We start from the raw sequence: 16492 nt of genomic DNA, 5'->3' as shown, positions 1-16492 counted from the left end.
TAGCTTTATGTTAATATTTCAATAAATTATTCTTATACGGACTCCTTTTGGAAATCAACAATCTTTTCCTGGAATATGACTTTTTTGATAGTGTGATCCTTGTATTTTTAAAAATTATTTTCTTCAGAAAATTACAGTGATGATTTTGAAGGTGAGGAGGATATTGATGCACCTTTGGCAACTCAAGAAGAGACTAATACCAAAGAAAATCCCAAATCTGAAAAACTACATATACCCAAACAGGTATACGTCAATTATATATTTGACAATTTTGAAACTTCTGTCATCACCTTAACTGACTGTACTATATGAAGAGCCCAAAATATGGAGTTCGTCATTGTCTTGCTCACTGTTATAAAGATTTAGGTCTCTTAACACTCAAACATTTTCTTAATTCAGGATGCTAATTTAATGTAAATCTTAATGAAATGTGGCAATTGATTTGCTATAGGATTTTCTTGGCAGGTAACTTTTTTGAGTTTTACAAATTAAAAGTTTAATTGAAATCTCAAATCTAATTTTTAAGCAGGTATATTAAGCTACACTTTCCTTGGTAGATCTTGTCCTTGTGAAGTACAATAAATACCCCTCCTCATATGCTAACAGTGACATTACTGTCTGAAACTTATGTGACTAAGATCATGAATTAAATTATTTCATTCATATTCAGTTGCTGTACTCCAATTCTTTTTTCTCAGTTCTTACAAAGACTGGCTAAGCATGTTACTACATATTGCCTGCCATATAGAATTTACCCTTGAAGCTACCTAATAGTAACTAACTAGTAGGATAATTACTGTTTGCTCTATTGGTCTTGATCTGTACAAGTAAGGTCTCTTTTGGAACTGCATTTTAGGACTAGATGTTTTAAACATGTATGAAACCATAGGTGTCTAAATAGAAGTAAGAAATATTACCCAGGTATTAATAAATACTTATTTTTAAATATACCTGATGTTTTGTCACTCAGTTTGGAGGGGAAAATAAGAAAACCTTTAGAAATACATGAAGATTAATGTGATCTGCTGGTTAGTCTTAGAAACTTAATGGGACCTATACTTGGAATATGGCAGTTTAAATGTTTTATGAAAAATAGGTCACAGTGGTTTGATACATCAAGAAAATATAACCTGCATAAAAATATGTCAGTGTAAATGTACACATCGCCTATCCAAGTGAAGAACATTGGTGACACTAATTGTAAAACTTATTCTAAGGGAACTTACAAATTTTTTTAGGGAGCTTATAATTTTGACACATTTCAACTATCTTGCAGTTTGGTGGCCTGCCTCTTTGAAAATTTTATTTCTTAAAATGGCTGTGAAACAGAGTACAAGTCCTATTTGATCATTAATTTTGAAAAATAAAAGAAAAATGATTGATGTTACAATAGCAAGAATCTTATGTAAAATATCCATGTTATCCTGGAGTTCAAAAAATAGAATTTCTGAGCAAGGTGGATGAACAAATGGCATCTAGATACTTTAAAGAAAGCTTTTAAAGGCCTAAATGGATTGGTAATTGCTACAGTTCTGAAGAAACTTCTAGAAGTTCTCTATGTTCTCAGTCTTACAGAATTATTAGTGAATGAGAGTGATGAAAGAAACCTAGAAAGCACATTTCTTGACTTTTTCATAATGGTAAAACACTGGTTTTGGGATTGTACTTTATTTTGTTGTGGGCATTTTACATAGTTTTGGTTTCAGATCATATTATTATTTTAATTTAGGAAGAAGAGAAAACTGGCATGCTGGCTAATGGTAAGTATTAGATGGCCAAATTATATCTAAATAATTCTGGAAAAGTTAACTGTCTTCCTTTGTTTTTAAGTATCTCTAATGAATTAAAATCCACCGATTTTTCTCAGCAGTGTATACCTTATGCCTGCCTTGAATTCAGTTCCTGTGATATGTAAGAATATTTGCTTTTTAAAAGACTAGGATTAGATAACATTATGGTAAATTCTATCAAACGTTCAAAGATGAATTCATGCCAGTCCTTCTTAAAATCTTCCAAAAAACAGAAGAGGGAATTCTTCAACCTCATTCTATGAGGCCAGCATTAACCCTGGTACCAAAACCAGACAAAGACACCTCAAGAAAACCACAAGAAAGCAAGTGATCCCATTTATAATAACATGAAGAAGAATAAAATTATTTAGGAATAGATTAAGGAAGTAAAAGAGATGTACACTTGAAACTATAAAATATTGATAAAAGAAATTGAATACACAAATAAGTGAGAAGATAGTCTGTGCTGATTGGTTGGAAGGATTAATGTTAAAATGTCTGTACTACCTCAAGTGATCTACAGATTTATTGGAATCCATATCAGATTCAAAAGGTATTTTTTATAGAAGTAGAGAAAACAATCCTAAAGTTCACAGGGAACCACAAAAGACCCTAAATAGGATTGTTTTTTTCCAAAACAATCTTGGAAAGAAAGAACAAAGCTGGAGGCATCCCACTTCCTGATTTCAAATGTATTACAAAGCTACAATAATCAAAATACCATGGTATTGGCATTTAAAAAAGACTCATGGATCAGTGGAGAGTCCAGAAATAAACCTATGCATATATGCCCAATTAGTTATTGATAATGGCACAGAGAACACACAGGAAAGGAATAGTTTCTTCAATAATTCGTTTGGAAAACCGGATAGCCACATGCAAAATATGGAACTTAGATCCCTATCTAACCCCACACACAAAATTGAACATAAAATGGATTAAACACTTGTACATAAGACCTAAAACCATACAACTCGTAGAAGAAGACCTCTGGGGTAGCTCTTTTACACTGGTCTTGGTGGCAGTTTTTTAGATTTCACATCAAAAGCAAAGACAACAAAAGCCAAAATAGACAAGTGGGATTGTATCAAACTAAAAAGCTTCTGCACAACATGGGACACTGTGAGCAAAATGAAAAGCATTCTGGGGACTGAGAGAACATATTTGTAAACTACATACCCAATACAGGATTGATAGCCAAAACATAAAAGGAACTCATATAACTTAATAGCCAAAAATGACCAATAGGCACATAAAAAAAACACTTAACTTCAATAATCATCAGGGAAATGCTATTAACAACCATAGTAAGATATCACCTCACACCTGCCAAGATGGCTGTTATCAAAATGATAAGATGCTGGTGAGAATGTGGAGTAAAGGGAACTCTTGTTTGCTGTTGGTGAAAATACAAACTGGTATAGCCACAATGGGAAACAGTATGAAGACTCCTCGAGAAATTAAGAGTAGAACTATTACATAATCCAACAATGCCACTTCTGAATATATATATATATATATACGTATATATATATATATGTATATATATATATATCCAAGGAAAATGAAGTCATTATCTCAGAGAGATGTCTCTATTCCCATTACAGCATTATTTGTAATAGCTAACATATGGAAACAACCTAAATGTCTGTCAGTGGATGAATGGAAATATGACATGTATATACTAACGGAATATTATTCAGCCTTAAAGGAAATCTTGCTATTTGCAACAACATACATGAATTCAGCTAAGTGAAATAGCAAGACAGAGAAAGCTGAATATTGCATGGTATCACTTATATGTGGAATCTAAAAACAAAAGTTGAACTCAGAAACAGAGTAGAATGATGGTTGCCAGGGACTGAGGGGTGGGGAAAATCGGGGAGGTTAATAAGTCCAGACTTGCAGTTATAAGATAAAGTCTGAGAATCTATATAACTTGGTGAGTACAGTTGTAACTATTATATAATTGACACTTGCTAAGAGAGTAGAACTTAAGTGTTTCCAGAAAAAAAAAGTGAGGTTATACATGCATTAATTAACTCAGTTATAGGAATCCACAGTGTATACATAAATTGTCATGTCCACATTAAATATATTAGAATTTTATTTGTCAATTATACCTCAATAAAGCTAACAAAAAAAAGACATTAATTGACAGTAGAAAGTGTAATTTACAGAGTGAAAGAGTTTTACTGTGGAAATTAGTAACATTGATGAAGAAGACACAGATAAATGGAAAGACATCCTGTGCTTGTGAATTGGAAGAATTAATACTGTTAAAATGTCCATATTACCTAAAGTGATCTACAAGTTACTAAGGTAACCCCTATCAAAATCCTAGTGGCATTCCATTTTAAAATTTATAGGGAACCACAAAAGACCAAATAGCCAAAGCAAGCATGAGAAAGAGCAATGCTTGGAGGTATCACCTTCCCTGATTTGAAAATATATTACAAAGTTGTAGTAATCAGAACAGTATGGTATTGGCATAAAAACAGACATATGAAACCATTGAGACTATTGAATAGAGAGCCTAGAAATAAATATACATATCTATTGGTCAACTGATCTTCAACGAGGGGGCCAAGAATATACAATGAAGAAAGGATGGTCTCCTTAATATAGGCATACCTTGTTTTATTGCATATTGCTTTATTGTGCTTCACAGATACTGGGTTTTTTACAAACTGAAAGTTGGTGGCAGCCCTGCATCAAGCCAGCCTATCTGTGCCATTTTTCCAACAGCATTTGCTCACTTCATGTCTCTTTGTTACATTTTGGTTAACTCATGGGATTTTTCAGACTTTTTCATTATTTGTTCTAGTGATCTGTGATTAGTGATCTCTGATGTTACTCTTGTAAGTGTTGTATTCTGCCTGCTCCACTGACCGGCTGTTACCCCATCTCTCTCCCTCTCCTCAGGCCTCCCTATTACCCAAGACACAACAATATTGAAATTAGGCCAGTTATGAACCCAATAGTGATTCTAAGTGTTTGAGTAAAAGGAAGAGTCACATGTCTCTCGGTTTAAATCAGAAGTTAGAAATGATGAAGCTTAGTGAGGAAGGCATGTTGAAAATCGAGATAGGCCATGATAGATTTGATCATCCAAGAGTTCTCATAGAGAAGTATGTTGAGATTGATGTTGTTTTCATGCTTGTGTTTCATAATACAACATCCATTCTGCAGCTCATGGATCAGAGTAATTTTGAGTTTCAAGTCTTATTATTTAAGAAATTTATTTCATTGTGCTAGATAATGATTCCTCTGATGGATCTGGGTTAAGTAAATTGAAACCTTCTGGAAAGGATTCACCATTCTGGATGTCATTAAGAACATTCATGATTTACAGGAAGACGTTAAAATAACAGCATGAATAAGAGTTTGGAAGAAGTTGATTCCAGCCCACATGAATGACTTGGAGGGGTTCAAGATTTTAGTGGGGGAAGTAACTGCAGATGTGATAGAAATAGCAAGAGAGAACTAAAATTAGAAATGGAGATGGGACTGAATTGCTGCAACCTTATGGTCAAACTTGAAAGGATGAGCCTCTTATGGATGAGCAAGGAAGATGGTTTCTTGAAATGGAATCTCCTCCTGGTGAAGATTCCATGAAGACTGTTGAAATGACAGCCGAGGATCTAGAATATTCTATAAGCTTAGTTGATCAAGCAGCAAGGTTTGAGAGGAGCAACTCCAATTTTGAAAGAAATTCTGTGGGTAAAATGCTATCAAGCAGCATTGTATGCTACAGAGAAATCATTTGTGAAAGGAAGAGCCAATTGATGTAAGAAGCTTCATTGTCCTACTCTAAGAAAGTGTTACAGCCACTCCCACATTTAGCAACCACCACTTTGATCCGTCAGCAACCATCAACATTGAGGAAAGACTCCAACAGCAAAAAGATTACAACCTGCTGAAAACTCACGTGATAGTTGGTATTTTTTAGCAATAAACTATTTTTAAACTGAGGTATGGACACTATTATAGGTGTAATGCTATTGCACACCTAATAGACAACACTTTATTGTAAATATAGCTTTTACATGCACTGAGAAACCAAAAAAAAAAAAAATCCGGCTTTATTGCAATATTTGCTTTATTTCAGTGATCTGGAATTAAATGTGCAGCATCTCTGAGTTATGCCTGTATATGGTATTTAAAAATGAGACACATGAAGAAGAATGAAGTTAGACCCTTATCTCACCCCACATACAAACCCAGGATGGACCAAAGACTTAAATATAAAACCTGAAGCTGTAAAATAACTAGAAGAAAACATAGGGAAAAAGCCTCTTGGCATTGCACTAGGGAATAATTTTTTAAATATGACCTCAAAACACAGGCAACAAAAGCAAAAATAGACAAATGGAATTGCATCAAACTAAAATGCTGTCTAGTAAAGGAAAATGAAAAGGGTGAAAGGGCAACCTATAGATGGGAGAAAATATTTGTAAACTGTATTTCTGATAAGGAGTTGATATCCAAAGTATATAAAGAACTCATGCAACTCAATAGCAAATACAAGGTAACCCAATTAAAATTGAGCATAAGACCTAAATAGACATTTTTCAAAAGAAGACATACTAATGGCCAACAAACACATGTAAAGGTGCTTTACTTCACTAATCAGGAAAATGCAAATCAAATGAGATATCCCCCCTCCTACCTGTCAGATTGACTTTTTATTAAAAAGCCAAAAAAAAAAAAAAAACATGTTTGTGAGGACATGGAGAGAAGGAAACTTTTGTACACTGTTGATGGAATGTAAAATGGGTGCAGCCACTATGGAAAACCATATGGAGATTTCTGAAAATAATTTAAAATGGAACTACCTTATGATTTAGTAATCCCACTTCTGGATGTATATTTCAAAGAGATATCTGTACTCCTGTGTTCAGTGAAGTATTATTTACAAAAGCCAAGATACTTATACAACATAAATGCCATTGACAGATGAATGATAAAGAAAATGTAGTACATATAATATTATACTATGGAGGACATCATGCTAAGTGAATTAAGCCAGATGCAGAAAGACAGGTACGGCTTTGTTCTGTGAAAGGAAGGTATATGCAAATCAAACTTCAAAGTCCAAAGGAGTCCTAAGGCTGAAGGAAAAGGCCAACAAGTCCAGCTTAACAATGAATGGATTATTAAGGGAACTTACAGGCAAAAGCATGTTTTGTGCACCATAAGATGTACAGATCTCTGTAACCCCACCTCTCTTAGGACATCTGTATAGCCCTAGGGGCTGGGAGTACTGCTGAGGAACCATATAAGGGGAGAATGTTGAAGAATACATGTGGGTCATAGTCCTATCTCTAAGGCAGATCAAGGACGCTATGCCTCAAGAGTGTATTTAAGGATGTGGTTAAGGAAAAGGAAAGAATGTTGGTTGGCTGCCATGCTCAGGAAGGTTTCAGGTCATAGAACACTTATGGCAGGAGTTGTGTCCAAGATAGTATTAATCTTGTCCACCCATGCATGAGCTCACTTATATGTGGTATCTAAAAATGTTAACCTTGTAGAAACAAGAGAGTAGAATGATGGTTACCAGGGACTAGGGGAGGGGGATTTGGGAAGATGTTAGTTAAGGAGTACAAAGTTTCAGTTATACAAGATAATTAAGTTCTCAGAGCTAATGGACAACAATATGGTTATAGTTAACAATATTATATACTTGACATTTGATAAGGGGAAATGTGTATTCTCACCACACACATACACAAAAGGCACCTAACTAAAAGGTAGGGTAATGAATATGTTAATTAGCTCAATTGTAGTCAGTATTTCACAGTGTGTACACATACGAAAACATCAAATTGTATACCTAAAATATATACAGTTTGTTTTTTTTTTTAGATTTTTTATTTATTTATTTGACAGAGAGATCACAAGCAGGCAGAGAGGCAGGCAGAGAGAGAGGAGGAAGCAGGCTCCCCTAGAGAGCAGAGAGCCCGATGCGGGGCTCGATCCCAGGACTCTGAGATCATGACCTGAGCCGAAGGCAGCGGCTTAACCCACTGAGCCACCCAGGCGCCCCAAATATATACAGTTTTTAATTGTCAGCTATACCTCAGTAAAGTTGAGGGGGGGAGAATATTTCTTTTTTGTTATTTTTCACAGGTCCTTTGCATTCCACATGTAAATGTACATTTATTTGACCTGTATATCAGCATAGTTATACATGTTAATGGTTATTACATATATATGATTATATGTTCCTTACATGGTAATATTTGTTGTTTTTATACAGCTTGTATTTGATTAAAGTATTAAATTGAAGGAAACGTATAAATTTCTCCTTTTCCTCTAATTTTTTTTTTTTTAATATCGTTCTAGTGGTGCTGCTTGATTCCTTAGACTCTGTTGCAGACGTCAACCTTGATGAACAAGATCGAGCAGCTAAGCTGAAGGCCCTGCCAGAAAGGGCTGATAATGAAATGACAGGAACAGGTAAAGGTGGAAAACTGGCTGTTCTCTAAATATGTAACAATTTAAGACTAGTTGACTTTATTTCTAGAGAAATACCTATAATATATAATAATATATAACTACTATATCAACATTAAAAAAATTTTGGTGGGCTGCTGAGGAAGACGGAGAGAGAGAATCTTAAGCAGCCTCTGTGCGCAGTGCAGAGCTCAGTGCAGGGCTCCATCTCAGGACCCTGAGATCATGACTTAAGCTGAAATCAAGAGTCAGATGCTTAACTGAGCCTTCCAGGCAGCCCAACAATAAAATTTTAATCCCACATTTTTTCCTGTTATTAACAATTTAAATAATCTGAACTTGCCTTGGTGACACTAAATGCTAGTAGGTCAAGTAAAGTGTATTTTTAATAAAGACTTGTTAATGAATGAAAAATGCTACAAAGTGTAGTACTATAGGTGAATATTAATTAATTTTCTCTGCCCCTCCAGAGTATTCGGTTAAATTTGGAACATGTAGGAGAAATGAGATTTCAGACTGACTTTGCTTTTCCATTGTTCCCTCTATGTAGGAGAAAGCGAAATCACATTCCAAAATTCCAAAATGCCTTGGACCGTCTAGACTTTTCAAAAGGTTATAAAGATCTTTAAGATAACGCTTTTTCAATCTGTTAAAGCAGTGGAATCCTTACCTCCAAATGAAATCTCATGTAGTACTCTCTGTGTAGATAAATATGGTATTTTATCAGTATAAATATCAATATTTACATTTATGACATTTACTTGTAAAGTTGGTGAGAACCATAATGGTCTTTTGAAAGTTTTAAAATCAGAAGTTTTAGACATTTGTTATATTCTTGTATCATCATCAGACTTCTGATATGTTTGTGTATTTTATTTTTGCTGTATAATATTAAAATGATCTTGCTTTACTACATAAATAGTTGAGAACTTTTTAACCAGCTTGCTTTGCAGGTCTCAATTGGCCAGTGTGGTCAGTTAAACCAATCCAGACACTTGGAACAAAAGAGCAGCAGAAATGATAAATCACTAACCAACTCTAAACATCTGCTTGCATTTTATTTTTATTTTACTTTTTATTTCTTCTTACTTTTTTATTGAAGTATAATATACTTCAATATTCAATATTATTTATATATATATAGAGAGAGAGAAGTATAATATACCCACAGAAAGTTCATGCATCACAACCTGATGCATTTTCATATCCTGAACACACCCATGTAACCAGCAGCCAGATCAAAAAACAAAGCATGACCAAAACCTCAAAGTCCACTCAAGATCTTGTTTCTAGTCACTGCTGTTCCACAAGTCACCACTGTCTTGTTTCATCCGCTTGGATTTAAAAATGTAACTATAAAAGTAAAAAAATTACAGCAGAATTTTCCCATCAAGTCATGTTATTCATTTAGTTGTTATTACCCAGTTGAATGTTTGCGGTGATGAAAGCATGTGCTGAGCACATGTTCTTCAGTCTTACTGCTGTTCAAGTACATGTCACATGTGTGCTATGATAGTCACCCTACGTGCACAGTTTTTAGTCAGCCAACACGAATTCTTGTAAAAGACCGATACAGAGTTCCAGCTTTTCTAATCAGTGATACGTTTATAGGAAATTCATATACATACAGGATGGTCAGAGAAGCTGCGTTCAAAGATGTGCGTGAAAACAAAGCAGGAGGCAGAAGTTACCACTCTGATGGTTTTCAAAATATTATAGTAACCTAAATGACACAGTTGAGTTGCAGATTAATTTCTATTTTTATGTTTTAAAGCACAATTTATTTGTTTGTTTATTTTAAAAAGATTTTATTTATTTATTTGACAGATAGAGATCACAAATAGGCAGAGAGAGAGAGAGAGAGGAGGAAGCAGGCTCCCTGCTGAGCAGAGAGCCCGATGTGGGGCTCAATCCCAGGACCTTGGGATCATGACCAGAGCCGAAGGCAGAGGCTTTAAACCACTGAGCCACCCAGGCACCCCTTAAAGCATGATTTAAAATGAAATTTCACTCAAACATTTGTAGAGCCCATGATTTTCTCTGAGAAACTATGATTTTGTAAAATTAAAATACAGTATGAAAACCATTGCCATAGGTTGGTTATAAGAAAAAAAATATATTGCTGAATGAAAAAACTCTTTTATAGAGATGATTCGAGCAGTTATATAAAGCTGTAGTTTTTCTGGCCTTATTTTTTTCCCTTTTTCCCCCCCCTTTTTAAAATTAACATATAATGTATTATTTGCCCCAGGGGTACAGGTTTATGAATCATCAGTCTTACACAATTCACAGCACTCACCATAGCATATACCCTCCCCAATGTCCATCACTCAGCCACCCTATCCCTCCCCCACCAACTCCCAGCAACCCTCAGTTTGTTTCCTGAGATTAAGAGTGTCTTATGGTTTGTCTCCCTCCCTGGTCCTTCTTGTTTCATTTTCTCCCTCCCTACCCCCCACAGCCCCTTGCCTTGTCTCTCAAATTCCTCATATCAGAGAGATTATATGATAATTGTCTTTCTCTGATTGATTTATTTCGCTTAGCATAATATCCTCTAGTTCCATCCACGTCATTGCAAATGGCAGGATTTCCATTTTTTGATGGCTGCATAGTATTCCTGTGTGTGTGTGTGTGTGTGTGTGTGTGTGTGTGTGTGTGTGTGTGTGTGTATGTACACATACATACATACCACATCTTCTTTATCCATTCTTCTGTTGACAGACATCTAGATTCTTTCTGTAGTTTGGCTATTGTGAACATTGCTGCTATAAACAGTCGGGTGCACATACCCCTTTGGACCACTACATTTGTATCTTTAGGTAAATACCCAGTAGTAGTTTTACTACTTTTAAATACCCAGATTGCTGGGTCATAGCATAGCTCTATTTTCAACTTTCTGAGGAAGCTCCATACTGTTTTCCAGAGTGGCTGCACCAGCTTGCATTCCCACCAGCAGTGTAGGAGGGTTCCTTCTGGCCTTATTTCTTAAATGCTCTTGACTCTGAAATAATTTGATTGTTATTATTGGAAGATAGTAAGTGTGATCTGATTGTCATATATAGCTTTGGACTCATAGTCCTAGCTTTGCTAGTTATCAGCTATTTAACAATGGACAATTAATGCCTCTAAGCCTGTTTCCTCATCTTTTAAATGAGGCCTTTTGTCAGTCAACTCCGATAATGTATAATGCCTAGTATATTGTTAATACTCAATAAGCAGTATTTCACTGTTATTTATAGCAATCCTCTGTTAATTGTAGAAAATATAATAAAAAACTTGAAGGCATACATCAGTCTTACACAATTCACAGCACTCACCATAGCACATACTCTCCCCAATGTCCATCACCCAGCCACCCTATAAATAGTCATTAGCTGTGGGGTATTGAGTTTACCTGTTATTTGAAACGTACACTTGGTAGTCTTCAAATCAGCATGTGAACTTCATTTAAGAACCGAAAAATCAGATGGTTGTTTTGTGGTGTTTTTTTAATATATAATGTTTCTTTAAGTATTAAGCAACCTCAGTTTAGGTGATATATTGTCAAAGATCATCTTTTTAAAAAGGTATCCCTTTTGAAATTCTTGGTGCTTTATTGTATTAGAAGGGATGGTGACTGAACAAACGAGGGTCAAATCCAGCCTTTTGCTTATTTTCATTTCTCCCCTGGGCAGGTACCATTTTGTGCTACGGCTGTATGAGTGGATCATTCACAGGAGGACAGTATTGCTTCACAGCCAGATCCTTGCCTCTGCAGTGTAGGATTTGACACTTCTGGATGCCCTAAAGTAGAAAAATTAGGGAGCTTTGGACTTGTACTAATATATTAAATAACTACATAGAATCCTCTCTTTGTCATGTAAAAGGCAGAGAAGTCAGCCATTTATTGATGAGGCTATAGCTACTATTTTATTCTTAAGCATTAACTAATTAATCCTGGGTATTAATAGAAAAGGCGACTACTTATCTCATTTCTCTTTTTTGTTACTCTTCTATGACTCTTTTATCTTTTTCTCTAATTTTGAAAATTCCAGTGTTAGTAATGAAAGGTTCAAAACAAATAAGAAAAATACCTATAAATTTTTAAATCATTATTGTCATTAGAGTCTTCAAATTATTTTTTCCACAATTTCTTTATTAGTTGGTGGGAGGAGGAGAAGGTTATTAGGGAAGGAACAGTGAACAATGACATCAGGTATTCTATTTTAGATGACTAGGTGAACAGTGATGCCATTAGCTAAAATACTTATAGTAGAACAAGTTTTATTGGGGAGTATAATTAATTTAGTTGGGGACATGTTAGATTTAATTTACTTATAGAATAGTATAGATGTCTGTTAGAAAGTTTAATATTCAGAGAAGAGGTAAGGACAAAGACATAGATTTGGGTGTCACAATCATATGGGTAATAGTTGAGCTAAGGGTCTTGATGAAATCAGCAAGCTCAAAAATAAATAAATAAATAAATAAATAGTTTAAAAAAAGAAAAGTGAAGATGGAGATGAGCCACAGGGTTGGAGACAATTAAAGATGGCTAGATTTGACTATTAGAAAATTGCTTTTGATTTAGTAGCATTCACAGCATATTGGAACACATACTGGATCACAAAATTAGAGGAGTGAATTTCAGAAGAAGGAATGCAGACTACAGGATACATGGTGGCACTGGGAAGCAGAGACAGAAGGCAAGAGTGAGAGAGAGTGGAAGTGGTAAGGGAGACAGAATCCTTGAAATTGTCAGCTTAGGAAATTTGGGTATAGTTCTATCCAGTGTAACGGGCTTGGTTATGGGTGGTAAGAAGAGAAGGCAATAGCTAGTGGAGTCAGAGTTTATTAACTCTTCCTGTGTCAGGACACCTCTCAACTTGCTAAAGAGTTATTGAACCTGCCCTGATTTTGTGCTGTTAAGCTGTAGCTGCATATTAGCAAGGTTCGTACCTAACTGTGTAATGTTGCTGTTGTCCCACCAGCCTCATTCTCCATTCCAGACACATCAAGGAATGATATTGATGTTTTATATCTTTCATGTATTTGTATGATTATACCAGAGATGACATTTATTCCAACAGGTGTTTCTTATGGACAAAGCAATAGTGACATTGAAGCTCTCCATCAGGCTTATTGTCATGTAGCCCATTCTTTGGGAGATGCAGATGAGCAAAGAACTGACAGTAATGCCATGGAAAATATCAAGAGCTCAGTGAAAGATTATCCTCAAGAAAATGAAGAGTCCTCTAAAAACATCTCTACTACAGAATCTGGTAAAAGTTAATTTGAGACCCTCTCCGAACAGTTTCTAGTGCAGTATAATTTCAGTGCGGTTTGCTGTAGGGACTGTTTCTCAGTCTCTGAATTTAACTTAAAGGGTTTGTTAAAATGGAATTTGGGAATCAGTGGTTTCACTCTGAAGTTAGAGCTGAATATGGGATAAAATTTCAATTCCTCCTTCAGTGTGCTTTGGCCAAATTCGGAAATCACCTCAGTGTTTTCACATTTATTTTATGCTTTTCCTCGTGTATATACTAAAGTGTTTTTTTTTTTTTAATTTTTATTCATTTGACAGAGAGAGAGAGAGAGATCACAAGTAGGCAGAGAGGCAGGCAGAGAGAGAGGGAAGCAGGCTCACCGCTGAGCAGAGAGCCCGATGAGGGGCTCGATCCCAGGACCCTGAGATCATGACCTGAGCCGAAGGCAGAGGCTTAACCCACTGAGCCACCCAGGTGCCCCCTAAAGTTATTTTTTAAGTAGAGAACAGTATTTTGGAATCATCTAAAATATATTTAACAAATGTGTGTGCATGTATGGACACACCTATACATATATTTTTGATACTGATATAGTTAGATACATTAATAGATACAGATATATTTCAAATATAAATTAAAGGAGATTTTCTTGGTACAGGTAAGTTTATAGTGGGAAACGGTTTACTGTATATGCCATTTCGTTAACTGTCAGAAAAAAAAATGTAATCTTAGTGGTATTAGACATTAAATTAGGCAATTCACGTGTTTTTTTGGGTTGCTCTTTTAACTTTTTTTCCTCTTAGATCTGCCCACTGTAGAGGAGCTGATGAAACCTATCCTAATAGATTCCTTTGGTGGCAGTGGTTTTGATTTACAACCTGTCAGGTATGAGGTTTTCTGGATTGGATTGTGCCATTCCATTGTTTGTTTATTGTTTTGTTAACTGGAAACTTTAGAGTCATTTCTTTTACATATTCCTTCCTAGTGAATGATTAATAAGTAGCTTATATGAGTCTACCTGTGAGTCAGTGCTCTCTTCTTCTTAGTAGTTCTTACTTTACAAAATTCTTCTGGTGCTAAAATTTAAAAATTGTATTTTAAATAGATGTGACTAAAAAAAAAATGCCATTTTTTTAAGTAGTCTGAAAATTAAAATCCTTTCAGCTTTAAATAGCTCAGGGCAGTTGATTTAACCAGTGAGAGAGACCATGAATTTTATTCTGTATGCATCCTAGATTTGCTTCTTTATAAACCACTGAGTTTTGTACTTAGTCACTGACCAACCATCGTTTTACAGGGTAAGTGTTTTTTGGTCACCAGAGCAGCAGGCTTCAGTACATTTTAATGGAAGCTCATGGGACCTCGCTGTCATTCTGTAGCACACAGAGTAGCACATCACAGTAACTTTGCATTTGTGTCACAGCCATCATTTCACATGATCCTTATAACACAGTGGTCAGGCCTCTTTATCTGCACCATTCAAGTGATGAAACAGGTGAACCAGTTTAGTGGTGGAGCTGTCCCAGGAACCAGAAGATGGCGGTGGAGGCGGTGGTGGTGATAGTAGCTAACGTTTCTACCACACGCTTACTGGGGGTTAGAGTTCTGTGCAGGTTTCATTTACTCTTACAGCAACTCTGTGAGCTATATTTTATTACGATCTCCATTTCATAGATAAGAAAACAGGCTTAATGAAGTCAAATAGGGGCGCCTGGGTGGCTCAGTCAGTTAAGCGTCCAACTCTTGATTTTGTCTCAGGTCATGATCTCAGGCTGGTGAGATGGAGCCTGGCATTGGGCTCCAGGCTGGGCATAAAGTCTGCTTGAGATTCCCTCTCCCATTCCCTCTGCTCCTCCCCCTATCCCACCAAAAAAAAGAAGTGAGAGAAATTGCTCAAGATCCTATGATTCTAACCAGGAAACACAGGAAATCCGTGTGCTTAACCACTTACACTGTCAGATCTTTGATAGCCATGAAATATTTCTCTGAGAAGCCTGTTATTCCTTCATGTGTTCATTCGTTCATTTGTGTTTCCAGCAGACACAGTGTGAGTCCCTCCTTCTACTACATCCTCACCTTGTAAATCCACTTGTGCTTTCTCATCCTGTTTCTACATTTGTATGGAGACAAGGAGGCAGTGAAGCTTAGGCTAAGGCCATTTGCTGAAATGCTGAGTCTAGTATTCTTCCATTGATCTGCAGCACTAGTTAGTAAGGGTTTTTGTTTGTTTGTTTCTTTCTTTTTTTAAGATTTTGTTTATTTATTTGACAGACAGAGATCACAAGTAGGCAGAGAGCAGGCAGAGAGAGAGGGAGAAGCAGGCTCCCTACTGAGCAGAGAGGCCGATTCGGGACTCGATCCCAGGGCCCTGGGATCATGACCTGAGCCAAAGGCAGAGGCTTTAACCCACTGAGCCACCCAGGAACCCAGTTAGTATGTTTTAAAGGGCCGAATATCATCACTTACTGCTGTTTGGGGGGCTGTGTTTGTGTTAATGAAGAGATTTGCTTACACATCTTGTATCTTTGTTGGCATAGGTGGAATCATTTTACTAATGTGAATTATAAATAGATATTTTTTCATTTAGGTTTCAAGTCTAAAAACAAGCAAGTATACTTACATTAAAGGCATAACAATCATTACAGAAATGTCAATAGTATAAACTTCAATGTACATACCTGAAAACTCCTCAGTAAACTGTAGAGTATATAATCCTAGCTACTAGGATTATTAAAATTTTAGTAGCTAAACATCATCAAAAATGTACTTTTTGTTCACATCATAATCCCATGTGTGTCCATGGGGTTGGGATAGGATTCTTTTCCACATAGTCATTTGGGACCTGGACTGCTTTCTCATCAACACATGATTTTAAGGTTGTCCTGGTCTTATCCAACCAGTTGATAAAAGGAAAGCAGTTGATAGCATAATTCCTTTTAACTCCCTCAACACAGAAGCATTATATCACTTCAATTCACATTCTGTTGTTAAGAATCA

The 16492-nt window shown here is 35.8% G+C and overlaps 1 protein-coding gene across 1 annotated transcript in view; it reads left to right on the top strand.

Annotated features, from left to right (window-relative positions):
• The window catches only part of LOC111147778 (centrosomal protein 162), a 104802-nt gene that overhangs the window by 33058 nt on the left and 55252 nt on the right, over window positions 1-16492 (top strand). The window contains exons 7-11 of the mRNA XM_022504001.1: window positions 128-243; window positions 1730-1760; window positions 8139-8252; window positions 13319-13510; window positions 14299-14380. Coding sequence (XP_022359709.1) covers window positions 128-243; window positions 1730-1760; window positions 8139-8252; window positions 13319-13510; window positions 14299-14380 — 535 coding nt within the window. The remainder of the gene's footprint in view (window positions 1-127; window positions 244-1729; window positions 1761-8138; window positions 8253-13318; window positions 13511-14298; window positions 14381-16492) is intronic.

The sequence above is a fragment of the Enhydra lutris genome, unplaced genomic scaffold (genome assembly GCF_002288905.1).
Source record: "Enhydra lutris kenyoni isolate GAN:26980312 unplaced genomic scaffold, ASM228890v2 scaffoldscaffold17, whole genome shotgun sequence".
Lineage (NCBI taxonomy): Eukaryota > Metazoa > Chordata > Mammalia > Carnivora > Mustelidae > Enhydra > Enhydra lutris.
Note: the sequence above shows the minus strand (reverse complement) of the source record. Positions and strands in the feature narration are given on the sequence as shown.